Source organism: Myripristis murdjan, chromosome 12 (genome assembly GCF_902150065.1).
Source record: "Myripristis murdjan chromosome 12, fMyrMur1.1, whole genome shotgun sequence".
In the NCBI taxonomy this organism is placed as follows: Eukaryota; Metazoa; Chordata; class Actinopteri; order Holocentriformes; family Holocentridae; genus Myripristis; species Myripristis murdjan.
The window spans coordinates 18,919,171-18,946,961 of record NC_043991.1 but is presented as its reverse complement, the minus strand read 5'-3'; the positions used below and the strand labels follow the sequence as shown (position 1 = coordinate 18,946,961).

Sequence of the window (27,791 nt, the reverse complement as noted above, 5' to 3'; positions counted from 1 at the left end):
TGGCCCCAAATGCGCTGCAGGACCCCGGAAAAAAGGACTCACAGATGCTCAGTTCGTTTTGACCCTTAAGGCTTTACGAGGGTTAAATCAAAATTAAACAGCCTAATGAAAGTAATAAAAATAAAATAAAATAAAAAAAATAAAAAAAGTCGATCTGCATCACATTTAAATGTGCCATTCCAATATTTGTAAATATAGTGTTTTTCACAGTTTTTTGTTAATTTTTTTTTTCTGTTAATTTTTTTTGGCAATTTTTTTTTTTTTTAAATCAGGTCATTTTCAAGTGATTTTCTTCTAACTTTTTACCACTTTCTTGCTAATTCTTAAGACATTTGTTGCAAATTTGCAAATCGTCTCTTTTTCCATGTTTTTGAGAGAAATTAATCAAATTTGCTCAGGTTTCAAAGGATTAAACTTTAAACCTCCTCAAGTTTAAGTTAAAGATTATACCAGCTCATAGTTTAAATAAAGTTTAAAGTTTTGTTGCGACAGGATTCAATTTTAAAAAACTAAATTTTAAAAACTGAACTATATAGATAGATTTAAAGAAAGGTTTACATTTAATCCTTTATTTGAAATCAGTTTAGTTAAAGAAAATTTAATGGTAACTGTGATTTACTCTGGTTTAACACTTTTTAAAAATTGAATACATGTTGGTGCAACCCAGCCTAAGAGAGTTTTTAACGTTTTTACCAATGATTTTCATCATTCCAACATGCTACTGTTTTCTTTTATAACTATTATTTTTGTCTCTCTTTTGTAATCTCAGTGGTCAAAAAATAGTGGAAAATGTCACTGCAACAACAGAAATACTAATGAAGCGACATGACTATAGTTGATGTCAGGAGGGAGGTGTTTGCATGAAAATGGAAACATTAACAAAGACTTCTTCAGCCATGTAAATAACTGCATCCAAAATACAAGCAATAATTACATAATCATGTATATAAATGTTATCAACAGGGGAAAAACCCTACACAAGGAATATTTGTTTGCATGCCAGTTAAAACCACTGAGCAGTTCCACCTCTCTTATCTGAAGCTAGATTGTCTGACTTTGTTGATGCGACTACAAATGTACACATTTAATAATTCAAGTCAAGTAATAGGTCCATTTACTGTGCAAATCCCAACCCCATGCTATTCCAAAATGTACAACCCTTTTTCCTTTCATATTGTCTCCTGTGCCCTTTAGGGTGCAGACCAGAATTTGTGGATAAAGGGGCAAAATGCATACATTCCTTTGCCTTTTTTGCATGCAAATAAGAGCTTAATTATCTAAAAAAAAAAAAAAAAAAAAAAAAAAAAAAAAAAAAAAACATGAAATAACTACCATTTCCTCAAAATGCACAGGGCATTAACAACTGCTTTTTAAGTTATGTGTAAAAATAAAGCAGAGATTAGACTGATTGTTATGATATGATTAATGACATGAGGGGGAGCACAATATCTTTACAACTGATGACGACCCGAAACAAGAAACAGAACTCACAGAACAAAACCTCATGCAGCTCTGCGTACAAGCAAATAAACAACCGTTATGCAGTAAGCAGCGTTGGTCAAACACAAATCTCCAGGTTAACACTTATATTGTAGATTACATCTATCAAATTCAAAGATACTGCACTAATAGTTATCTAACTATTTGACAGTTGTTCTTTTTATGATAATTTATACAGGGAAGGGTTTATGTTGAGCCCTATGTGCTTCCTCAGCCCGCCTCACTTCACTTTCATGCACACAAACTCACACTGTGGAGCTGCCAAGTACCACCACAGCCCTCGATTACTGGCCAGTGATCAGCTTCACTGAGGGTTAAGTGCCTTGCTCAAGGGCACTTTGGTGAGGACAACTGGTGAGTGTGAGAAAAGAATTTCTTGTTGTTTTTCTGGCCGACATTTTCTCATGTGGTCCAGTGATTTGAACCCATCTGCTTTCCAGTTACAAATCCACCTCTATATCCTTAAGGCATACCCCCTACCCCCAAAAGGAAGCAACTACAAATACTACTGCGTATGTACTGCCTTGATGGAAAGCTGTATTTACTTTTAATATAAAATTGCGTGTTTGCAGGGCACATATATTGGTCTCTATGTCTGAACAAATCAGATGACTGGAGCCCGATGTTTCATGGAGTGATCTGTACACAAATCTGATCTCCATTCCCTGTGAAGTTTGTGTCACAAAACATCTTCACAGCTCTCCATAGAACTCACATTGAGAACACTGATTTGAAAAAACGGAGGCTGCCAACTTTACAATTATCTGACATGTGGAATAGACTTACAGCTGAGGGGATTAAACTTTGCATTTGGATGGCCAAGTGTTAGTTGAAATTATATTCACTGACTTAATGTTAATTAGAGCCTCCAATTTGTTTTCTTATATATGAGACAAGCAGCTGAGCTTGTCAAAATGAAGGATCTGAACTATATTAAACTCTCTGGCTTATCTACGTGAACATTTTAATGTTGCACTACATTTGCTTCTACAAGTAACAGATACAGGACATGAAACCGTGTGCTGAATCAGTAATTTGATTACCTGTAAAAAAAGAACTGCGAGGGCTCTGGCAAGTGAGTCTATCTGTGTCTGTATGTACACTTGTGCCATTTTGCCCTGTGGGAAGATGTTCAGTAGGTCTCCAATGAATCATCCCAAAACAGGCTCTGCACGTCCAGCATGGTGGCAAGCTCCAAAATATGCTTCTGTAGAAGGCTGCTCTCCACTGTATCCTGTTTGGGGAGCTCAGGGTAGGACTCTGGGAAGCTCCTGGACTCCTACAAGCACAACACAGCAAAACCTTTATTCCTCCAGATACCACAGTGATCAACAAGGTGTATTAATGACCAGCTGAGATGTTTTTCATCAAGCTGCTGTAAATTGTGTTGCTCAGGCAGAATACACAAATGACATAACTTATAGAGTCACTCACTCAAAAGTATTAATTATCCCTTTGAAACTTGAGTAAATTCACTATATTTCTTTGAAAAACATGATAAAAAAAATAATAAAAAATAGAGAAAAAACAGCTTCAAGAGAATAATGAGGAAATGACAAAAAAGAGGAAAAAATTACCAACAAAGGACCATAACATTAACAAAGAACTAGTCAAAAACAACAAAATAACCCATAGAATTAAAAAAAAATACAAGAAAAAAAACATTCAAAAATGACAATGAAATCACCAAATAAACCATAAAAACATACATGCAAGAAAAATACAATTTCTATAAAAATACCAAAAGAAAGTTTGTAAGAATAAATAAAATGAAATTGTGACCAAATAAAATTACCCAAAAGCATACAATTAACTTTTTGTATTATAACAAAATGCCCCAAAAATTTCACAAAAATTAAAAAGAGAATAAAACTGCCAATGAGTTGCACAGGTTTTATATATATATATATATATATATATATATATATATATATATATATTTTTTTTTTTTTTTTTTTTTTTTTACATACTTGCAAGTTTCACTCAGTCCAATTTCAAGTCATCAAAACACAGCAGTGCTACTGCTTTTAGGAAAACTAATGTGCATGATTTTATTACAGTGATGGAATACTTGTGTGAAGAAAGTTTGAAGTCTCATTTTCATATCGTAGTGAAATGAATGGAAACCAATGGCTGGATAAAAGGGAGGAAAATGATATTGGAGTTCTAAAATACGACTGCTTGCTTTGGGAAAAGATTAGCAGAAACATGAAGTATGTACATGTTGATATTAGAGTGAAAATGTAAAATCACTGGTGCAATCCTTTAACCTATGCCTTTACTGAAACAAAGCTAGCAGGTCAGGTAAAGCCAGATGTTAGCTCGTTCTATTCAAGTGCTGCGTTTTTTTTGGGTTTTTTTTTTTCAGCTGTGTGATGTGCCTTGCTCATTTTCATATTCACACAAACAGAGCACCTGACTGACAAGTAACATGGCAGAAGCATGTCTTTCCCACTTCAGGTTAGAAACACAGAGGCGTTAACTTACACGGAAAAGCTTATGTAGTCTCAGTGCAGCAGAGCAGAACACAAAGCGGATCAGTAGCAGTCGAAGAAACTCGTCACCAAAGAACTGTAAAAAGGCTTGATCTGCAAAGATATAGACAAGACAATGGCAATTTCTAGCGGTTGTTTTATTGTCCAGTATGCCTACTACAAAACATTACTACATAATCCACAACACTACAAATTCTTTCAGGGTTTACACTTGGCTGTGAAAACATACATTCCTTGTACAAGGATTAATGCTCTGTGTGACTTGGAGAATGTGAATTCCTTTAACATTTGTAGTGACAAATAATACATGTTCTAATATGATGTGATCATTCACAATATGCTCTAGCCTAGGCCAGTGGTTTTCAAACATTTTCATCTTCTTCCGTTGCCATAGAAACACTGATACAAAGATATTTTGGTTTGTGCTGTGCATCAATTTGTTTAGGCTGTCACAGCCGTATATTGACAAATTGATTATGTGTGGTGTGATTAAAACATTATGTTCCTTACTTTTTTTACAATTTGAAGTGAATTATATCATAGTCAAATTAACACTGTGAAACCTGAGCAAATTTACTCAATTTCTTTCAAAACCACGAGGGGAAATAAAGTGATGAGCAAATTAACAAGAAATGACCAGAAAATAATGACAAGAAACTAGTAAATAAAAAAAATATATATATATACAAGAAAATTAGCAGGAAATTAGCAAGAACGTAATCAAAACTGATCAACGAAAAAAAAAAAAAACGGAATCAAAAATGACCACAAAATACCAGGTTAACCAAAAGGATAATAATAATAATCATAATTTTTAAAAATATGTATATATTTTTTTTTTTATTACAAGAAGATGGTCAAGTGAAACCTCTAAAAATAAAATCTTGCTCATGGGTTTCTGGGTTTCTTGAACTGCTCCTCATTTTGCTGAGCCCTCTGGAAGCCCCTCAAACAGCCCACTTTGAAAACCACGGGCCTTAAAGATAAAGTCTATCAGGTGTGTGCTACCTATGGTTGGTGATCGAGTTATCATCTGCCCAATGTCACGGTACACTTTCTGCAGAAATTCTTGAGCCCTCTCCCACAGTCCTCGTCGCACACTATTTAAGCCGCACACAGAGAAGAAAGCCAAGAGGGGGCAGTAGAGGAACAACGTGAAGAGACTGCCACGCTGCGACTGATCTGAGAAGATAAAGAGTTTATGGCAGAAGTAAGAACAAAGTGAAAACATACTCCTGGAGAAAAAAAAAAACATTATGAATTACATTATGAAATACAAAATCAATGGAAATTTGAATGTGTTGAACTCTAGACTTATGATAATTTTTCAGCTTTCAAGTATAAACTAGATGGGTTTTACTAGCTGCTTCTTCATTTCTGTAGAACATCTGCAAACCACGTTATTTCTCATTAAAAATTTCTATTCCAGTGCATTTTTTTCAGTATCTAGGGTGACACACACCTTGTACACTCTTGGGATATACAGTGGGAGATAGTAGGCACACAAGGGGTTGGCCAAACAGATTTGTGAAATTCTAAATGGAGAATAACAAAAGACAACATTGTTATTTACAAGGACATACAATAACATCTAGATTTTCTTATTTTTAAATAAATAAACACCATTAAATAAATACCTTGTAGGCTGTGCTGTTTGAAGAATCCACAATGACAAAAAGTGGTTTCCGGGTGAAAGGGAATAAGTCCCCCGGATGAAGGCTGGGGCACATGACAAACAGGCATTAGTAATTGTTCAGAGCAAACTTCCTTTCTATCTTTCCTAGTTATCTATTTTACCCTATTTCAAACAAACAATAATAAAGCAAAGGAATCTTCCAGTATTTTAATCAGTGTCGGAGCAATCTCAGGTTTAGGAGCAAGACATGGTAATCGACCCTGGAGTGATCAGGAAAAACACTTCACATCAGCATGTTGAGTCAAACCAAAATGCCTGCACAAATGAGTTTGTACAATATTAGATAGAAGACAAGGATATTTGGCTAAAGCAGGACAACAGGATTTTCCAGTTCCTCAAACACTTAAACAGTCCATACCTGTGATTTTAAATGTTTCGCCCATTTACAACAATTTTCCCACATTTTACATTGTAACAAACAATTTTGCCAATCGTGGGGTGGTACTAAAGATTTCACAACATACAATCACAATCCTCCATTTTCAAATTTGAATTTTTGGTTGAAACACCCACCTTATACTGTTCTGTTTCTGCAGCTAACAAAGTCATCACCATTCATAATTCACAGAACTGATAATTACAGCAAACCAAAAAATTAATGTGGACGACTTTATTACAGTGATGGAATACTGAAGTGAAGAAAGTCTGAAGTCCCTGAAAGTTCATTTTTATATGGTAGTGGGAGGAACGGAAACCAATCGCTGGATAAAAGATAGGGGAATGATTATTGAGTTCTAAAATACAACTGTTTTGGGGAAAAGATTAGAGGAAACTTGAAGTATATAAATTTTGTAGATATGAGGCTGAAGATGTAAACTAGCATTACTATTGTGGTTCTTAAATCTGTTTCCAAAATCAGTGCTTTGATGCTGCAAGATGTGATTGCTTGTGCAGTTGTCTCTTGTAGGAGCTTCTGACCTGATTTCTGAGCACTTCAAGTAGCTTAACTGTGTTTTTCTCAATGGTGAAAATCCAGTTATAACACAATTATAGTTAGAGACACTTACCAGTGCATTTCTTTCTGGGCCTGATTCCTTTTCTGCACCGTCTCCCCATTCACCACATCTCGATTCGTATTTGTCAAAACACCTCCGAAATCATATGGTCCTAAAAGAAGTACCCAAATATCTAATCAATACCACTAAATAAAATATATAAATATACTAATGTTAGCTAGTAAAAAAAACTGCACTACAACCAAAGTAATTTGCTAACAAATGATGCACTTATTAGTAGAGAAATGATATCAGTCCTGTGGTAGTACATTGAGGATTGTAAGCGCTGACCAACCGAATAAGGCTGTTGTTGGCACAGAACTGTATCACAGAAAACAAACAAAGACACTCCTGTTTCAAGAGAGCTGATAGTTTCCACAGTTTGCAGAACATGTTTGGATTATTGGTTTTTATATCTTCCACAAATATGGGATTTTACCTTCATAATCTGAACGCCCAGTAGGGAAGACTCCAGTAGCTGACAAGTAAACAAGTAGGACGCTGTTTGCAGGCAATTCCTGTTAATTCAGAGCAACAAAAATAAGTTGCAGCAGGATGTAAGATACAGCAGAATAACATGAGAATGTTACATATGAGCACAACAGCTACATGTAAACTGATGATGAAACTACAGAGAAGTTATGAAACATAATACATCACTGCACTGAATTTAATCAAGCACAAATCACTAAATGGAAAATCACTTTACCCTGTCAATAACATCAACAACATTTTTTTGTCCAACATTTAACTCAGAACTGACACCTGACAGTTCATTAATTAGCAGTCTCAGGAACAACATGTGCAACAACACAAAACACAACTTTAGCAGGTAAGTCAGCTGGCTAGCTTACTGGTTAGTGAACTGCCAGCAAGCTAAAGTGGCTATACTCTGGTTAACTAGCGCTAAAGGGCCAAATATATTAAAGTGTTAAGTCATCTGGATTCTTGATATCCATTATTTTATAATGTTTTTCAGCGTGAATCTGTGAAATGAAAAATGTTTATATGATGTACAGAGCAGCTGAACTTGCTCTTCAAGTAGAGTTTCTCACCCAGTGTTTTAAAAATGGCCACCAAGAGAATAAGATCAGTTGGCCTAAAATATGAGACTTTTGACCAAGAACATGTAGGCAACAAATGTTAGTCATTTATTGCCTCATTCATTGCCTACAAGCTGTTAGTTTGACCCGCATTATTAGTAACTCACTATTAATTTGTCTTGTTTTCTAAGACATATGAGCCAGAGTGTCAATGATACAGGTGAATACAGACCTTAAAAGAGGCAGACAAGAAAGTGAAAAGCTGGCTGAATGTTGGCTTGTAGAGCAAATACTTGTGAGGATTTTCTCTTTTAGCTGGTTTCTCATTGGGTTCCTGGAAAGAAACACATTTTAAAATTATAATTATTTTAAGTTTATTACAAGGAAGATAGGATAACATTTCAGTCTGTCACTCACAATATCTCAGTTACCTATGATTAGATTTTAATGAAACTGAAAAGTAATGATGTATCTTCATTCAACATTTTCATAACTGCACTGACTGACACAAGGGGACAGTTCAAAACAAGGTGACCCATATGATCACAATTCTTTGCAATGGCAACAATGCACATAAAAATGGCTGCTGCTTCCAACCATCCTGCTATGTTGAACTGAATGGGGAAAGTTTGTTCTTCTCCATTCATGTTCTGTGGTCATGACAACCAGGGCAAGTGAGAAAATGCAGCAATGAGGATGGGAATACAAACAACTCAAAGAACCATCTGTGAAAACAGATGTAAATGACCAAAACTGTGTGCAAAATGAACTGCAATAATCTTTAAACCAAATCCTGCACATAGAGCCCTATGCTATAGGCCAACAAACCAGATCAAATTATAATAAGTACTTTACATATCTCTTACCTTTTTACAGGGTTCCTACAGGTTTCTTCAAGTTAAATTCAAGTCTTTTTAAGACCATTTATATCAAAAATTAATACCAATTTCTCGGCCTATTTTACAGCCCTACCGGCAAAGAAAAATTACCACTGGGATACCACTGTTAAATTCAATTTAGTTTTAGTCTTAGTCTTGTGTCAAATGACTAGTTTTAGTCATATTTAGTCAACTTGTATTCTTTTTTGTCACATTTTAGTCGGCAAAAAGTCTTGGCATTTTAGTCTAGTTCTAGCCGAAGAAAATCCAAAGTATTTTAGTCTAGTTTTAGTCGACTAAATTACAAAGTATTTTAGTCTAGTTTTAGTCAATAGTCTTTTTGTAGTCTTTGATCTGCATCATGTTGGCTTTTTTTATTTAATAATATGTTAAATTATTATTATTATTTTAAAAATGTAAATTGCTTATCAAACAGACCTAACAATTCAGTTACCAATGAATGAGCAGTAGCCTAGTATGCATGTGATAACATAGATTGAAAAATAAGCCGAAGTGATACCTCTTCTATGAATAAACGAGCTAAGCCAGTGTGCTGCTGTTAGCCAGTGAAAATAGACCGGAGTGGCAACTCTTCACTTTGTTACACAATCTATGTCAGTGCGCTGCTGTTTTAACTTTGTTCTTGCCGCGCTACGCTTCAGACAGCGCCGGTGTGTGTGTGCTCCTCTCACACAAACACACAAACACACACACACACACACACACACACACACACACACACACACACAAACACACCAGCATGAGCACACAGCAGCGCAGGAGGAGAAAAACTAACGCGCATCCAATGAATGCACTTTTTGGATTATAATTTAAAAGCGCAAGGTCTTCAGTGACGTATTCATATTGGTTCCGCCGCTCTTTGTTTCCGTTATTTTATCAAAATAATCGTGGTTGACAAATGAAATGCTTCACGAGAAATGCGATATGGTGAAGTTACAGACAGAACAAATTTTAAGACCTAGATATCAAAATTCAAGACTTTTTCAAGTCTTTTTAAGGTATTATTTCCAAATTCATAAATTCAATGCTTTTAAGACTTTTTAAGACCCCGTGGGAACCCTGTTTTTAAAGATTATTTTGTTGTCATTTCTGCTTTATTTGATAGCTACAGTAGACAGAGACAGGAAAGGCAGGATAGCAAGAGGGGATAACATGCAGCAAATGGCTTGAGGCCGGATTCGAACCCAGGCCGCTGCTGTAAGGATTCAGCCTTGACAAGTGGTACATGCTCTACCAGGAGAGCCACCATGCTGCCCTTACCTTTCAGCTTTGATTAGAGAAATTTTAGAAGTGTTAAAGCACATCTATGCAGTTGAATTCAGCTGTCAGTTCTTAATATATTAGAGGCTACTTGCCCAGATAACTCGTTATTTTAAAACCAGTTTTAAACAGCTCCAGTTTTAAGAGTCACTTTGCCAAGTTCAAGAGTCTCTCTTTGCTCCATATGGCTGTGGCACACATACTCAAAACTCCAAATGTCATTTGTGAAACTGGGCTCTCAAGCCTTCTCTCAGAAGACTGAGCATGGAGTATGAACGACCAAAATTAACTTCAGTTTCTCACTCTGCCTTGTATAACCTTATTGCACTAGAAGGTTCATCTGAAAACATTATCAGCAGCACCAGCACTCTAAACACAAAAAACATAGAGGAACATCATCTCCATCAGACAAAGGGCAGGAAAAATTGTCTGAAGTTAACACTCACCAGCGTTCCCTGTTTAGACGTCTGGGTTGCCAGGTTCACAGGCTCCCTTTCCAGAGCCTGGAGCATGCGAAACATGTCGATGGTTAACTCACTGAATTTAACCTGTACAAACAAGCAAATACAAACACAGAAAAAAATTACAAATCTCATTTCAATAAGAAACATCTGTGATTGAATGGTTTGACTACTGTAACTTTTTATTAAACCAGAAAGCTTGATTGAGGCTGTTCACAGTATGTTTTTTGGGGGTAATAGAATATCCTACTCGATTTTAGGTTGCTAGAAAAATGTTGAAAACTCTACATACCACAGATTTGTATTTACTAGCCTGGTTACAGACCTGTGAATTAAATGTTTCTTTATTAACAATTCTAGTGATTCAAATAGGTCTGATGGTGTTGGGGTGATCAAGTGTAGAAAATCTGGCAGATAGTGAGCTAAATATCATGCCCTTGGACTCATTGTGCAATTGATTGACTTTAGAATACTTGGACTTCATTGTTTGGAGTAATTTGTGGTAATTTTTTGCCTTGACATTTTTTGAAATCTTAAAAACCCTTTTCTGGCCATTTAATCTTCTATGTGTTAAATGAATATAGAAAGTAGACATACTAAGTAGATATATTAAATGAATATGTCCATCTGTATAGTCCAAATTAATCTTCATATTGTATAACAATATTACAAACATTCAAGATTCAATATGCTTTTTGCCAATATGCCTATTGTAAATGGACCCTGATGTTGTGGAAGCCCCCAAATTTTTTATTCACATGGAGATTTTACCTCAAGCGCAGCTATAAAACCTTTAAAACTGGAAAATGCACCTTTACTTAACAAACACGGCCTCTACATGTGGGTCCTGGCATGAAAAAGTTTGAGATACCCTGACCCTAGCATTGTGTTGAGGTGCATGAAGTGTTCATGAGTGTTAGGAATAGTGAATTAGAATCAACAAGTTAAAACCTGGTTGTTACAGTTGCCAATGATTAGTGCATCTGCAAGGACGAGCTGTCCAACCACCATGCCTTGTTCCAAAGGAGGCACACATCCCTCCTGTAGCCGATTGCTGGTGACGACAACAGAATTGTTCTCATTCAGGACCATCACTGGGTCGGCCTGCTCACACAACAAGCAGAGAAAAAACATCAGTGAGCCAGAGTTTATTCACTGCCTCAGCCTGTACAACTTACAAAATGGCCTTCCATATTCTCCTGTCCAGGAATAGAGGGTTTATAGTGAGTGGCTTAAATAATTTACAAATTATTATGAATTTCACAGCTTTGGGTTTCAACTTTGATGAAATCCTTCACTCATTAGGACAAAGTAACCAAACAGATCTTTAAAATGCCTATTGTACAGTGAAATGTATAACACCAGAAGTAAAATGTATTTTCTTTGTTGTTTTGTGGGTGGAGTTACCTCCACAAAAGCTGCAACTTCCTGTAAAACCAAGTTCCATTCCAATTGGTCCTCCGTGTTAAATCGCTGTGTGTAGTCCTCAATTTCCTCAGATAACTCCTACAGGCAGCAGAGACAGAGAGATGAGTTTCAACAGGCAATGCAGCATGTATATTTATGACTTTGCATGCTCCACTGCATTTTTTAGATGACTCCAAAAATTAAATTGGGGCTATATTTGAAGGGGAATGCAGTAGCAGCCATCAAACCAGCCACCAGTCATACCTGGCTGCCTTATTTAGTTTATATTTCTATACAATTACACTGCACAACGTCATTCTTTTTTTTCTTTTTTTTTTTTTTTTGGAAACTATTACAGATTGGCTGAGTAAAACAAAGACAGAAAATGACCTTGCAGTGCTGACTGCTAATGGCTACAGCATTTGAACAAAAGTTTTCTATATATTTCCCTGTTGTCAATCAGCTCCTTTTAAAGCAAGAAAGGAATGTTTCGTTTTTAACATCTCTCTTTAAACCTTTTGGTTCCATACCTTAACCAAAACTTTGACTAGGTCCATCTTGTTCAGCAGTAAACAGACAACTATGTAGCGAGCATAATATCGAAGCTTCTTCACAACTAATTCTGGCCTAATAAAAAAGAAAGAGAGAATATGTGAATGCAAACTGGTTGAATAAAAATGTAAACTTATTAAATTAAGCAAACAAATATATTTAACAGCAAATATTTTCATTAAGCCGACTGGTAACATCTCATGGTTAATTTATCAGTTGAACAGGAATTAGTCCTCTTGTTTGTATGTTTTTCACCCAACTAGGTATCTCAATTTTCATCTTCACACAGAGCATCAGCAGCTACAAATGTGCAGTATGAGCTGTGGAAAATATTGGAATATGTAATCTCAGGCAAACTTTATATGTTCCAGGATTTCACTATTATTCTCAGGCCATTTTATCAGCTTTCAAATTTGCCAGGTGTTTTCCATGACTGGAAAAGCAATCAGTAAATTTCCAGGTTTTCCAGGCAGCATGACAACCCTGTTTTACAGAGTATCTCTGCTTAATATGTTACAACTGGACTTGGTCCTGATTGTCCGTCCCTACAGAATGTGCTTGAAATCCTTCAGGCATATTTACATCATCTGAACTGACACCTTTGGGAATTTATCTACTCAGCATGTTTCTATCACTTGTCTCAGATAAGCTGATCACAGATATGTGATAGATATGCATACACTACAAATTACGTTACACATGAAAAAACACTATTTCCTTCTTGAGACCCATTCTATTTGAAAGCATTTCCAGTAATATAGTACACACTAACAATTATGCCATATAGCTGGTAATTGTGAAGAGATGTTATATAGTGGGGAGGTGAAATAATGAGTTAACGTGGGGGTTTACTATAGAATAACAGGTTTGAGTCTAAATGTGAAGTAAAGGCATAAAGAGATCTATGTTGGAAACCTAACATTGGTTTTACACATGAATATTACAGCAGCAGAGGAACAATAAAACAAAATTAAAATAAAAAATATAAAAGGACTCTTAAGATTTAATCTAAACTAAGAACTGTGATTGCTTGACAATTGTGTTTCCATCATTTTTATTAAACAATACTTAGATTAAATAAATTAATTAATAAAAATAAAAACTACTTGAACATATCAAGGGAACTTACCTATCCTCTTTATTGACCTGAAAGTAGTAGGATCGCTGACGGATGGCAGAATAGAAGGAAAAGGCCTCATTCAGGTAACTTGTTTCTGAGGTACGAAGGCTGTCAAGATCATAAAGAAGAGAGTGTATTACTACCTCCACAATGGGGCTCATTGTTACTAATCAATGTGTATCTGATGCCGTCTCCCCATTATATACAATTCAGGTGCCAAAATAATTTATAAAATACAAAAGTATTCAGATTCAGATTCAGATTCAGATTCAGAAAACTTTATTTGTCCCCGGGGGGCAATTAAAGGCAAAAAGTATTTCACAATGTCTTTCAAGGCTCTAAGCCCCAATATGAAACTTCGAATGAGCTTCAACCCTTCTGTTGTGCAACTAAAAGTTTATTACTAAAAGGTGATACTTTTTAATCCACCAACAAATGGCATTTTTCACATAAATAAATAATTTTGTTAACACATTCTTCGAATAGTCCCGTATAGATTGGTCATAAAATTTGCAGACCTGTTGCCCATTTGCTAAAACAGGCTTGACATAAACCCTCAGCCAACCAAACCCCAACCTTAAGCAAGTGGTTTAGGGTTAGGGTTTGAACTTCCATGAGTCTCCCAGTAACGCAGCAGGCATTAAGCAATAATGTCAACTAGGCCTACATGTTGGTTAGAATTCAGCTACCCATAGCACATATTGCCAATACGTTGTGGAAATTTAATGGCTGTTGCATTCTCTTGACCTCTTGTTGATATTTAACTTCATTATCACATTTTCAAAACAATTTGCAAAAAAATGCAGCTAAGACACAATTTGACAATAGCAGGTCTCTTACTAATAGTGGTAGTAAAGCTGTCCGATTTTGGATGCAACCTCTCCAATCTGCCATCTCTTCAAGCCATACCGACTGTCCAGAACCTGCCTGTCCATAAGTCAAAAAACAAAGGAACATACATTGAGCACTAGACTTGAGCAGTGTTAAAAAACTAACTAGCCAACAGTTAAGTCAATGACCCAAGCAAGTAACACCGTGACAGTTGTGACCTGTGTGGCCCTATCTTTGAATTCACATTACTTGAACTGTGCGCTAACCAACACTTTAAGTACCCTCATTTGGCCCTGTTAATGTGGATTCTTATCCATATGGTGGTATTTGCTGTTGCATGTGAGTGTAATACATCCAGTTTGTTTGGTCAATTAAATCCTTCCCCTTGCAAGAACGGGAGCTTCACCAGGAGTGTACTGCTGCAAAATGAATGAAATAGATACACACCAGAAAACTACATGATTTTACAATACAAAGATGAAAAATTGTTTTAAAGGATGCACAACAACACAAGATCGGATGTGGTTTGGAAGTGAGTCAGTGAACCACAGACCAGTTCCCATGTCAGACTGCAAGACAACAAACACCCTCTACCTCTTACAGAGGAACAATAAGAGGCAGGACAGAGAGACGCTAAAGATGTGAGCTACATGGGAGGCAAGTGTTGAAAAGCAAAAGCAAACCTCAGTTGTGTTCAATGTCACCTCTAAATAAAAGGTGAAAAGATAAAGTGCCTTTCATTTGTATTTAGCTCATAAAATTATCAAAAAGTAGTCATGTGGTCATTTCTATAGACACATTTCCATCAAAGTCACAGAAAACATACTGTATTGTGATATATATCATCATCAAGACTTGAAATGATCCATATCGTGATATTAGATTGTGCCCATATTGCACAATCCTACTATTAAATGGGTAAGAATCCTAAAGATCACTGTAAGATAGATTTGTCTGAAATATTGCAATGTTAAAAACAGAGGTCCAGACATGTTCAAGAGTTTTGTCATTTTTGCAAACCCATTCTGAGTTATAGAACACTACATACAGCAACTGCATCAAAACTAAATGTTGTCAGTATGGGTGGGTGATAATTTTTGCATTTTTGAATACCGTAGTTACAAAATTGTGATCAAATCGAGCCAAATACTTTATGCATCTATCATGTACTCTTAAAAATAAATAAACTTCCATTGTTTTTACAGGCGCCAGGTGGTAATGCCAGAGCGTGTGTTTTCACATGAATTTGGCAGGTTCAGTTCAGTTCACTTCCACACCACGTCAACATAGAATATACTACATTTTTTTGTGACTATGTTTCTAGGAAACTGACACAATAAACAATCATTGTAAACAGTGGACAACTTATTGTTTTATGTACTCGTTGCAGAATGCTTAACAACTTCATGTTACCTCTGACAAAATATGATAAGGACACAAAAAATACATCTACCGTTGCCTGCCTACACCCTCCAGAGTGGAGGAGAGAAGCTCAGGGAAATCCTCACAAGCGGCCTGTCAAAAATTTGTCCAACATCAAACAGCATTTTTGCCAGAAATGCCCTAATTTTCACCCATACATACAACTAAAAATGTTATTGCTGAAACGTATATCCATGCTCAATTTCACTGGTACTGTTACTCTGAATACACAATAAGAACACAGAAAGTCTTTTATATGCATCCTAACTTGGAAAGTAACGGCACATAATGGCAAGAATGGCAATGACCTGTGCTGCTGCTGAAATTTCCACAACTTGGTGTAGACATCAAATGTTCGTCCGAAATAGGACTGCCACTGCTTGTGCCCATACTGAGGAAGATCTCTGCAGATAAAGAAATCATGGAAGGAAAGAGGATATAAACAAGAAACATGATGTCGTTAGGTACGACCACAATATACAATCATTTATATAATTATATAAACTCAGTTTTTATATATATCTTAATACATATCCCTTGTCTCAATGGCAAAATATCAGAAAAAACATTTATTATATTATAGGCAGACATCATTTGTTTTAAATAAGTTGCTTGACTATGATGTAGCAGCAGATACTTTGACAGCTGCTAAAAACAGATATATAGATACAATATCAAATGGTAAAGAAATAGTTTAAGAAGCACACAAGAACATTTAAGGCTGTACTGACATCTACTGGGTAAAGGACGCCACTATTACAACTGCAATCTGCCACTGGCTGGTCTTAGTTGCCTGTGATGTTGCATGTATGGTAGTATGCATGCAGTTATGTTTGTTTGGATGAGCAAGTGCAATTATGAGATGTGTTTTATAGAGCAGGCATTGTTATGCCCCAGAAAAAAAATCTTCAGGATAATAAAATCACACCAGTGGCTGTCTACTCAGCGCCCAAAGCCCTCAAGGGCTGTATATTTTCATTACAACTTAACCAAATCAGGTGTATAAAAGCAGGGCTGCACCAGAAACTTGCAGAACATGTAGGCTTTGATGACTACATTGGGAAACACTTCTCTATATTATCTGTCCAATACAGGCCAGATACAGGACACTGTGCAAACGTAATGGTCAAAATTTCTTTTTAAATGTAAGATCCTATAGAAAAACACACAACACAATGAGGTGTGGCTTTGAAAGCAAAGATCAAAAAAAGAAGAAAGGGGCAAGTGACACAATTCTTCTTTATTGTTTTTGAATGTGAATGCCAGCTTTGACAAAACTGCTCATTATATCTTTACCATAGGACAGAATGAAAGGGCAAGGAATTCTGGAACTGCTCTGAAATTGTTCAAGCCTTACTGAAGTCATGAGAAATTTATAAGTGGATACTAAACATGGCATGGTCGATCAATGTCAAACCGCAAAGGAGTGAAGGGATTTTAAAGTGTAAGGTGGATTCTCCGTCAGACTTAAACACTACAGGGATATAGTATATGATTCTTTTATGAGGTCCATCACATTTCTGAGAAAACAGACTCATCAACCTGGCACTATGGTTTGTGAAAATATTTAAGATTAAGAGGACATGACATAGATAGTGAATACTGAAGAAGTAGGTTTAAACTTTGCTTTTAAAAGGGGTTTTGTTGCCACCTTTTGGTACAATGGAGAAATAACAAGGGTGGATTTTAGCAAGAAGATGAATTTCTATTTTCATTAGATACTAATCAATAGATTACATATGTGATTTATTGACTGTTAGTAGAATTGTTAGCACCTTAGCATTGCTCTGTTCTTGATTTAACAGTTACTTTTATATTTTACGGTGTACTAAACATGATTAATGAATGGTGGATTCACAATAATAAACTGATTGAATGGTTAGAACAGCCATTAGGCCATCCTAACTTGAATTAGTGAATGATTTCTTAAAAGAGAGAGAGAAAAAAAAAGGATAAAGTTGGCAAAAAGTTTTTTGGACAACTCCTGGAATGCCAATCACAGTGTGACAGGCTTAGTAATATGATTGTTATGAAATATCATACAAGCCTGTGAATAAGGCAACCAAAATGTAACTAGTATAGTGTATCCCAGCATGACTGAATTGCTTTGATAATTTTATGTACAGGAGGAAAGGGAAGCTTAGTGTGTAACTTGTGCGAGGACTGAAAATAAAAACACAAGAGTTATTAGTTGATTGTGACTCTAGTATTGCTTTGGAATTAAGAAATCTCACTTTTGTACTGTATAAAATGAACTTATTCTGTACAGGTGTTATAACTATAACATATACAGCTGGGACAGATAATGTCATGGAGGTAAGTCTAAGAGTAGAAAGTCCCACAGGAATAATACCGTCCAGGGAACAGGAATTATACTCTGCGGCTCTGACTCTCAGCAGGAAACACAATCGTAGGGAAGCAACAATTTCATATCCAGTATTGAAATCAGCTGATCCATGCAAATTTCATAATATTGGCTACAAGTTTTCATTCAGTTTCCAAATATTAACACATGTGTTTATTTAATTTCCTCTCTCTGACCCATTGATGCAAACTGACATAAATAGACCTAAAAAGCATTTGCAGCCACTATTTACAGTTGTGAAGAGCACAGTGTGAAATTAAAACAGCTGGGTAGGAGCCATGTTTGCAGTCTGGAATCACTTTAACTTGAAGAGCCAAAGCAGCCAACCAGCTGATTATACTGTTTACAATGTGTTTTCGGGGGTGACAGCAGCAGAGCAGTAATTATGATACTACAAATTTAATCAGGTGCTTGAAAGAAAACAATTCCAAGGAGTACAACAAGTTGTCACAGATAGTAGCTCACAAGAGGCCTGTGCCAAGCCTTCAGCCAGTAGAAGATGCCCCCTCCAATAAATAAATAAATAAATAACATTAAGAGGATTGTTATTAAATTGATTATACTAGAAAGGAAGCACCTCTTGCTGTTCAATGGAGAATCTGGAGCAACGCTGCCTTTACTGCCGTTACTGTACAAGGTATGCAAACAGGTCTGGCTGACTGGAAATTGTCTGACGTTTCACTGAAGTAGCCAAGATGTCTGCCCTACATCCCTGCTGTGTTTGACCGCACACTGGATGTATTCCAGCTTTGCTTTACAAATTTGTTAAATTGTTGACATCTTTTTTTGGTCAGGGTTGTTTGGTAGCAACCTCAAAATGGCTAACTGGGATTAGGGTAATTCACCAACACACACAATGGAAGACAACAAAAACACAGAATGTTCATATCTATCACATTTTCTCTCAAGGTTTAATTAAGTTTTGTTTATGTGTTATTTGTTTATGTTGGAAAACTGAGAATTATTTCCATAACAATCAAAACTGTTTCCTTTTGCATTTATATCTCTGTACATTTGCTGCACAGACACAGGTGTCACTGGGACTTGTTGAATTGAGCCACGAATATACTATCACTATCAGTATCCCAGGGCAAGACTGGCACAAAAAAAAAAAAAAAAAAAAACTTTTTGACTCAGACTAGCCCATCATAACCAAATTCAAATTAATCTTAACATGCAAACATTTTGAAATTGGTGCTTTGAGCCATTATTCAAGACATTCCAATGATAATTCCCATGTAATGTGAATGCAAAGTTAGCTGTGATTAACACACAACCACATCACTCTGTCACTCTCAGATTAGACCATGAAAGGTAGAAACTAATAGGTGGTGGGGACAAAGAAGCCTTCTCTCTCTCTTTCTCTCTCTATCTTTCTCTATCTGCCCAGCTGGTCAACAGGACTTGCCCAACAGCATGACACTTTCTTTCTATCTTTTTGTATTGGTCTTGCTTGGCCCACCACCAGCTGACAGGTTGACCAACCAGCAGGAAAGCTCCTGGTACTCCAGATGGCCAGTCTATCTATGTTTGTATCTAATCCATTTGGAAATATCATAATAAAAACATTCAAACTGCAGATTAATTTAAGGCCTCTATTGTATCTGTAATTACACAATGATGCATCAATACAACCTAGGCCTTGTCATTGAGCAACGGTGCCCTAAAATACAGACCATCCAGCAATATTTTGGTCAGTGCATCCAATTGCCTACTTCAAAAAACATTGGATATAAAAACGTAAATACACTCATAAAATGAGCATAACTGAAGCCAATTTGTAGTCTTTTTGCAGCACACAAGCTAAAACCACTCCAAGCTGAGCTCCAGAGGAGGCATTTTTCAGCTGTGTTTTTCAGGAGTGCAACATTTTTTTCTATGCTTGAACCAACGCCAGTAGCAAAATTCAGCAAAGCATTTGAGTCATCATTTTACTGGCGAAAAACAAAACTAAAGAAAAAGTACATTTACTGAAGCCACAAATGAACATAATCCAGCTCTGATTTAGCAAAGTCAAATGGCTGAGCCCTCCTGTCGCTTCTCAAATCACACCCTTGCCAAAACATGCTGGTCTCTCAGTGGCAAATGTGGCTGTTCATAACAATGTTGAATTTAATTCTGATAGATCACACTTCATTTGAAAGAGTGACTGAAATTGTAACAGTCTACCAAATTATGCATTCAGGGTATCCCAGAGGGGAGGAAAATCTGAGTATGAAATGTTTTTCACTATCTTGGACATTTTTTTAAGGCCAACCACTATGCAGTCACAGTATGCTGCTTTTGGGATTTGTGGAGAAACATACGGCTATTTCTATTAACCAAGTCACTCACAGTGTGAAAGCTCTGCAAGGCCTTTATTTTAGAGTTTGTGAGTAGAAGCTCTATTTTTAATGTAAAGACTACAGTGGTGGAAAAAAGTTTTCGGACACCCTTAAAATTTTACACAATCTCAAATATTATCATGAAATATTTGTGGAAAAATCTTTTTTGTGTTTCAAAAGGTGTGGCTGCATTAGACAGATACAAACAAATACAAATTATATTTTTTTTGTTTATTGTTTACAAGAAAAACTAGCAAAACTAAATTCTTGACAAATTCTTCTGACCACAGAATCTTCTTCCAGTTCCTGGCTGTCCAGTTCCTGGCTGTCCAGTTCTTGTGTGCCTGGGCCCAACGATGCCGGGCTAACCTCTGTCTCTCATTGATCAGGGGCTTCTTGATAGCCTTGTAGGACCTTAAGCCATGATCTAAAAGTCGGCCACATACAGTGCGGGTGGAACACTGGACACCAGTTTGATTTGACCACTGCTGCTGAAGCTCCTGTGATGTCATTTGGCGGTTTTCCCTGCACATGCGGATCAGGATGCGGTCATTTCTTGCTGAAGAAACCCTTGGACGCCCAGATCTTGGTTTGTCTTCCAAGCTGTTGGTTCGTCTGTATTTCTGCAGAGTGTATCCAACTGCTGAAGGACTGCATCTGCACTTCCTGGCTATCTGGTGGCAGCTGTACCCTTCCTGGCTGAGAATCTTTATCTTCAGGCGTGTTTCCTGTGTTAGATTCCTTGTTTTAGCCATTTTTGTGTCTGAAGAACTTTCAAATGTGCTGGCTTTATATAGACATGAAGCTTGGCAACAAAAATTGTGTCTTTTAATAAAAAGAACGACCTTCATCACTGGTATCAAAATGACCCAATACTCCCAATTCCCTATGTTTTTTTTATGGAACCAATCAATTTTAAGTTTTTAATGGCTTTTTCAGGATTTGTTTAGTATTTTGGCTGTGACTGTTCTAAAAGAAATTGCACTTGAAGACCTAAGAGTAATTCTTAATGCAATATTTCACAAATGCATGGGGTGTCTGAAAACTTTTTTCCACCACTGTATATAGTTGGTATTTAAGAACATCCTAACTTGGCTCTATTTTTATTCTAGCTGACTTGACTAGCTGGCTTGGTTTGTTTCTACCGGTATTTTCTTCTTACATAGCATAAATGTTTAAAATGTAAATATATTTGTGGAGTATAAACACTTTTTATCAGCCACCTGATGAGGTATAAACACTGCGATAAATTAAAGGCATGTGCCATTTTTCTCATCTAAACCTCAATAAATGTGGCCTCAATAAAATGTTGGAGTGGTCTGGCTCAGTGTTCTTTCTCTGGCTCAGAATTCTTTCAGTCTGAGTCTGAACAGGAAATGTTTTAGCACTTAAAAATGGATCACCCTGCATTGTGTGAAGATGCTTTGGTTTTAAATCAGATGAGGAAAGAAAAAATACAATACACATTTAAAATTATGGATTGTGTTAGCTCTTACCTCTCTGTCAGTGTTTTTTTTTATGTACTTGTGAACATTATGAGGGCGTAAGACTTTCAGGAGATAAAACAACCCTGTAGTAGGACAGTAAAACTGCAGCTTGTGGCAAATATACCAGTCAACTGCCCTGACTGGCCTAATTTTCTTCTATTCATGTCATCTGCTATCAATCCTTCGTGTCAAAAGCTGCATGTAAACAGAACATGTAAATCCTGCAAAGAATTTTTTCTTTAAATATTTAAAAGTGCTTTTACCTTTTTGAGAACAACTTCTACATTTAATAGTAGTAAAGTTTCGACAAGTTTTCCTACTAGTGAAACAATGTATATACATTAAGTATATAAATTTAATAGTATGTACATTCTGTAGATATTAACCCTAAATATGCAAAATCACTGGTGCGGTCCTTCAAATAGCTGCTAAACCTAAAAACGCTTATGCTGTATGTTACGCTTATGCTAGTTTATGCTGAAGTGGAGAGTAAGTCTGAAACTGAAATATACTGAATACTGGCATCAAATATTGACAGCTTCAATTAAAAAAAAAGAAAAAAAAATGTATAAGGACTGACCTTAGCACAACCACTTTAATCAAACCCTACTTTGCTCCACTCTCCTGGTATTGTAAGCATTACACCTTTCTTAGAAATAATACTGCAAGCTGTTACCTTACTTGCCTGTGACAGGCCAGCTGTCCACCAGTTTGGCAATTAGAAAATAACCAGCAGTACTGTTCTTAACAGCCTCACTAAGTAAAGATTTTTGTTTATTTCTGCATTATGTCCAAAAGCAGAGGAAAACAGGTTTGAATAGTGAACTGGAAAAATAATTAATTTCTCACAGTGCCTTTTTAACAATATTATATCAAAGCAAAAATGGCATGGAATAAATACATCATATGAAATAAATTAGTTAAACCTGTAGACTTAAAATGTATTCTGACATCCATAACTAAAATTTTGTTTTCATAGTACAGTTTATGGATTTCCAGGTAGCTTTATTATTTCTCTCTCTACAGGCTTTGCATGAGCTGATCCATTGTCTATACAATGTATTAGATCATGTCTTCTGTGCTACACTCTACAAAGCCTATATAGAGTGAAAACCCAGCCAAAGCCACTGACTCTGTCAGGCAGAGAAAAACTGCCACGTAGTGTCATCCCTCTTATATTTGTCCAGTTTCCACACATTGTGCTGCATTCACTTGAACTTGGACATTTTAATGAGACTGCCCAAAACTGGGGTTAAAGCTGGGGTGGTAAATCTGTTTTTAAGAATGTCAGCCGCCACCTCATGCCACCCCCTAGAACTGCCATTGTCTCCAACAAGAAAAAATATGCTTTATTTAACTGTTTGTTAGTACAATTATATGAAAGTCAAGGAGATCTACTTTCAATAGACCATTTTCACAGCAGCCATTTAAACATGAAATAGCAGTTAAACACAGGTGTTACTAATGATATTAATTAAGATTCTGTTCTATGCAGGACTAACAGAGCCAGGATGTGTTGTTTGTGCTGGCTCACTGGAAAGACTCTGTTAGACTTAGATGGAATGGAACCTTAATAATTAGTAAACCCTGGGTCTACCTGCCATTTCATGTCAAAATGGTTGCTGTGAAAAAGTCAATAAGAAAAAAAATTGCTCCACCTGTAAGTTGAAAACACAGTGATGCTGCAGCGCATATGGTGCATGTGAAGTGCCACCTCAAGCACCAATAGGACGTGTTGCACTGCAGTATATGAAGACCACACACAGAAGTACAAAACAACTTTTTGTCTGGAAATAAATGTTTTTCACATGGGTGCCAAGGCTGGAAATACAACGGTGGCATGAGGTGTTGCAGGGCGGTGCATCAATGAGCATTGGTGTGCACCTATCTGCTGCTGGTGTGGGGTTGTCTTTTATATATTCTATGTGTTGTACATACAAAATAATGGGGGCACCAGTGTATTTTGAGATCTACTGTCAATAAGGACCAGTTTCTCTAAAAATACAATAAAAGCATTGGTTTCCAAAATCAGTGAATAATTGTGTTTAAATAATCGTGATCACAATATTGATCAAAATAATCATGCTTTAATTTTTTGCTATAATCACACAGCCCTAATGCCACCTAATACCACAATCAAAATTCATCCATTTTCAAAGTTGATTTTTTGGTTGCAACACCCACCCTGTAATGTTGTCCTTCTGCAGCTAACAAAGTCGGCATGTATATTCCTTCAATACTGTTACTGTCTGAAATGGCCTTGTGACATAAAAGTTGAATGAAGATGACACCCTCCAATTGCAGACCATCAGCTAATGCTGCATTCACTTCCTTGTCAGATTCATGGGATAATTCAAAACCTCACACTTCCTAGTTTATGAAAAAAAAAGCACTGCATTCATTTACTGTGTAATCCAGATGCAGGAAGGTTGTTGTCATTAGTTTAACAAGCTAATGACAAGATGACTAACTTTAGCCAACCTGGCTAGCTTAAGCCAACAAGCTTAGGTTTTTCACATTCATTAAAACAACCACAGTGGAAAGTGCATTTGGGAACTAAATATATCAAACATGACTTGTTGTTTGAAATTTTTAGCTGTGGCTCACTGAGGTTTTATCAGATCAAATTTCTTGTCATTCACAGAAAACTCCCAACAGTGAGCTAATATTTTGAAATGTCATAACTTGGCCAATTCCCATTACATCTACACCAGAAAAAAGGAGGGGAAAACCTTGGGAAAGCAACTGAGAAAGGGATCCACTACAAGGACAGTCAAGCTGCAATGCCCTGAATGGGCAATCAAAGAATAAAGGCACACTAAGGCAAAAGAAAATATGTATGATCATCACAGCACACATAAACACTGCTGGTTCTATTGGCCTTCTCACATTTTTAAAGTACTATTTTGAATCTGCATTAAAAAAACAAACAAACAAAAAAAAAAAAAACACGACTTTACACTTTCAATTTGCATGTACTGCATACACCAAAGTCCAATTTCATGTGCACTGCAGGTGATGCGCCAGTGGAGAGCAGTTACAGGAACGTTAGCTTGTTAGCTGCAGTTAGCACCATAGGTAACATGAGCCACCAAAAATACTTTAAGGTTAGGAAAAGTTTATAGTATAGGTTAGGAAACGTTTGCTAAACATCAGCTAACATTAATGTTAACAAGTTGTTAGCTAAGGTTAGGAAAGGGCTAAGAACAGGTTATGGTTAAGGTTCGGAAAAGGTTATGGTTAAGGGTAGGAAATGTTCGCAAATGTTTGCTAAATGTTAGCGAACGTTAACATTGGTAAGTCATTAGCTAAGGTTTGGAATAGGCTGCGCTTAAGGTTAGGAAACATTAGCCAGCAAGCTAATGTTAACAAGCATAATCCCAGGTCTCGCTCAACGGGACAATCAAACTCGTGTCTCCTATGGTAAAGTCGTGGTGTTTGATTCATCCACCACCCCACCTGCCTCTTTACATGGACTTTGTCGCTGGCTTCATACAACATCACGTTACCGTTATGCAACTGACCGCTCAAGGTGATGCATGGTATTTAGATACACCTGCTCTCCACAGAAGTGAATGGGAAGGACTGATGTATCACCTGCACACACATTTCAGCTTTGGTATATGCATGGAACACACTTTGAAAGTGTAAAGTCATGTTATTTGTATGCAGATTCTGTAAGATCAGGGCATTCCCGTGACATTTCATGAGTTTCCTATGAAAAAAAAAAAAAAAAACACTGGCAGTGGATGTTTTGTTTCAAAGGCAAGACAGCAGACAGGAGAAAAACTGAGTTATGTGAGAACTGACCTAAGCCCATTGAAGAGTTGCTTGGACTTGTCCAGAAGATAGCAGAAATCTGTGACCGTCTTCCTTTCACCTAATGGAATATCATCCTCAGTCTCAGCTCCAGTCATGACACTTATTTTTCACACCTATTTACAAATAAAAAACATAAATGTTTGACTTTAAATTGGTGAAATAAAAGGGCATCATTCTCCTTATAGGCAGCACTATCAAACAGTTTTCTAAGTCACTTTTCTGATGCTGAAAAACAAGAGAGTCTCTGGCACAGTTACTGAGTCTTTAAATGAGAGACTATCCATTTGTAATCTGTTAATACTGAAATAATTAAAATTAGAGAGTGTTCATTGCGGATGACTGCCTGCCTTACAGGTGTCCTAGTTAAAAAATGAACAGAGATAAGAAACTACGGAGGAACTGCGTCACATGGTCACCTTTTTTAGGCTGACCTGGGCTGTCCCAGATTTTCATTTCATTTCACACTGGCAGTAACCTCCAGTTTGCTAAGATGGATGTGCAATCAGGTCAAGCCAGCTCTCAGTCCGGTCACAGCATCCAAATGGCCATAGTAGGCTGCAAGACTGCATCCTAAAATTATTTGTAGCCTCTGATAAGTTTTTTCCCCCCCATCAAAACGACTGCCAGCTACCTTTCAGGAGAGAGAGGGTGTCTGCCTCTGCATCTGGACGGTATGATGGAGGGAAGCTATCAGGGTCGCCAGAAAAAAAAGCCTGCAGGATAGATAACCTCAGCTACTTTGCAACATCTGCGGTGTAACGCTAACTAATGAAGCTTGCATAATGCGTTGTTATTTATTAGGACACTAAACACCTTAAGCCAGAATCACAGTTTTCACCTACGCTGCACTCGGTGAATCACATTACTCGCAGCGGAGACATGAACGTACAGTGATGCTCCGGTCTATCGTGGATTAAAAAGATTAGAGAAATATTTCACGTAGAAATGAAGACTAGCTGGACATTTAATCCGGTCTGACTCCTCTTAGTGTTATCTTAAATTTACGGAAAATGGTCTTGGACGACAGTCTCTGAAAATGACGAGTTGTTAGCGGGCACAAATTAACGGTTTTCAGTCAATGGAACATCGCCTTCACCGAGCGCCCCTTTGTGTGAAACATACAATGAACACATGAAAACTCCTCTCTGGACGCTTTGCGAGCCCAAATAACTACAAAATGTGCAAAAATCACACGGCTTTCTATCATATATGTATATGCTGGTGCATTATCTTAGCCACCACTGGTTAAGTTCGTTTTATTTGGACTTGAAGCGGCACACGAGTCCCGACTCGCAGCCGTAACAAACCGTTAATGTAAAGTAACGTAACCGTCGACTAATTAACTCAATTAAGTCACCTGCTACCTGCTACCTGGCTCTGTTTCAAGTCAGCTCATCCCAAAGAACAATTCAACAAGACACCACGGGCAACCCATTCCAAGAAAAAATGTCTAGAGAGGTAAACCTATTAAATGTCAACGATATACGTCTTATCTGTTTGTTAGACAGGTAATAAACTTGCTAGCTTAACTGCCTCTCCTTGTGTAATTCATTTCTTACCTTGCTAGCCGACTGATGTTAACGGACAGAAAATACGGTCCTTCTCAGAAAATAGTGCAAAAGCCACGACGAGCTCTGTCGATGAAGTGCAACTTTCTTGGCATCTCACCATAAAAGTGCCCCTTGAATGCAGTCTAATTTGCGCTGTAAGGCGGTGGTACAGATGTGGACGGAGTATTGATGCCTGATTTTCAGCTGGCTGTCCTCTGACAGGGCGGCAGGGTGAGTAATACAGCTGGTCGCTCTGCTCCGCTCCGACTGGCTAGCTACTTCCGGGTCAGCGTTTTTGAAAAATAAAAGCCTCGCCAGTGGTTAGAGAGGGGCTTGTAGGCAAAACCAGCTTGTCGCGGCAAAACCATGAGTAAACTGCCTTCATCACATTCAAAATTCATAATTCATAATAATCGATTACAGAAATAATATCAGGTATAAAGACGATACTTGCAACAGCAAAATTATGCATTGAAATATGAATCATCACTGACACAATGACGCTCGTCCACTACTAATGAAATTTTGTTTCATAATCATAGTTTACCAAAACTAACACAAA

At 36.9% G+C, this 27,791-nt stretch overlaps 1 protein-coding gene across 2 annotated transcripts; it reads right to left on the bottom strand.

Moving 5' to 3' along the window:
* Nucleotides 1–27,485, bottom strand: scai (suppressor of cancer cell invasion). Of its 2 annotated transcripts, none has more exons than XM_030065167.1 (17): nucleotides 27,239–27,485; nucleotides 25,668–25,792; nucleotides 15,990–16,085; nucleotides 14,269–14,355; nucleotides 13,438–13,536; nucleotides 12,287–12,383; nucleotides 11,757–11,855; nucleotides 11,301–11,453; nucleotides 10,335–10,436; nucleotides 7,962–8,063; nucleotides 7,126–7,204; nucleotides 6,699–6,798; nucleotides 5,633–5,714; nucleotides 5,458–5,530; nucleotides 5,004–5,177; nucleotides 3,988–4,088; nucleotides 1–2,779 (listed from the first exon to the last, which is right to left on the bottom strand). In XM_030065167.1, exons 2-17 carry the CDS (start codon nucleotides 25,772–25,774, stop codon nucleotides 2,633–2,635), a joined length of 1,698 nt encoding a protein of 565 aa, XP_029921027.1. In that variant the 5' UTR covers nucleotides 25,775–25,792; nucleotides 27,239–27,485; the 3' UTR covers nucleotides 1–2,632. The 2 variants fall into 2 exon arrangements, with proteins under 2 accessions (XP_029921027.1, XP_029921028.1); XM_030065168.1 differs by having other exon boundaries at nucleotides 27,348–27,481.
* Nucleotides 27,486–27,791: the final 306 nt, after the last annotated feature.

Excerpts from the sequence above, each read along its gene's own strand:
- scai (XM_030065167.1), bottom strand. The coding sequence starts at position 25,774 with ATGACTGGAGCTGAGACTGAGGATGATATTCCATTAGGTGAAAGGAAG. Across the intron at positions 11,856-12,286 it reads TAGTCAAAGTTTTGGTTAAG|GAGTTATCTGAGGAAATTGA; the intron begins GTATGGAACCAA and ends TGCTGCCTGTAG. Across the intron at positions 7,205-7,961 it reads TCTTGTCTGCCTCTTTTAAG|GAATTGCCTGCAAACAGCGT; the intron begins GTCTGTATTCAC and ends CTGAATTAACAG.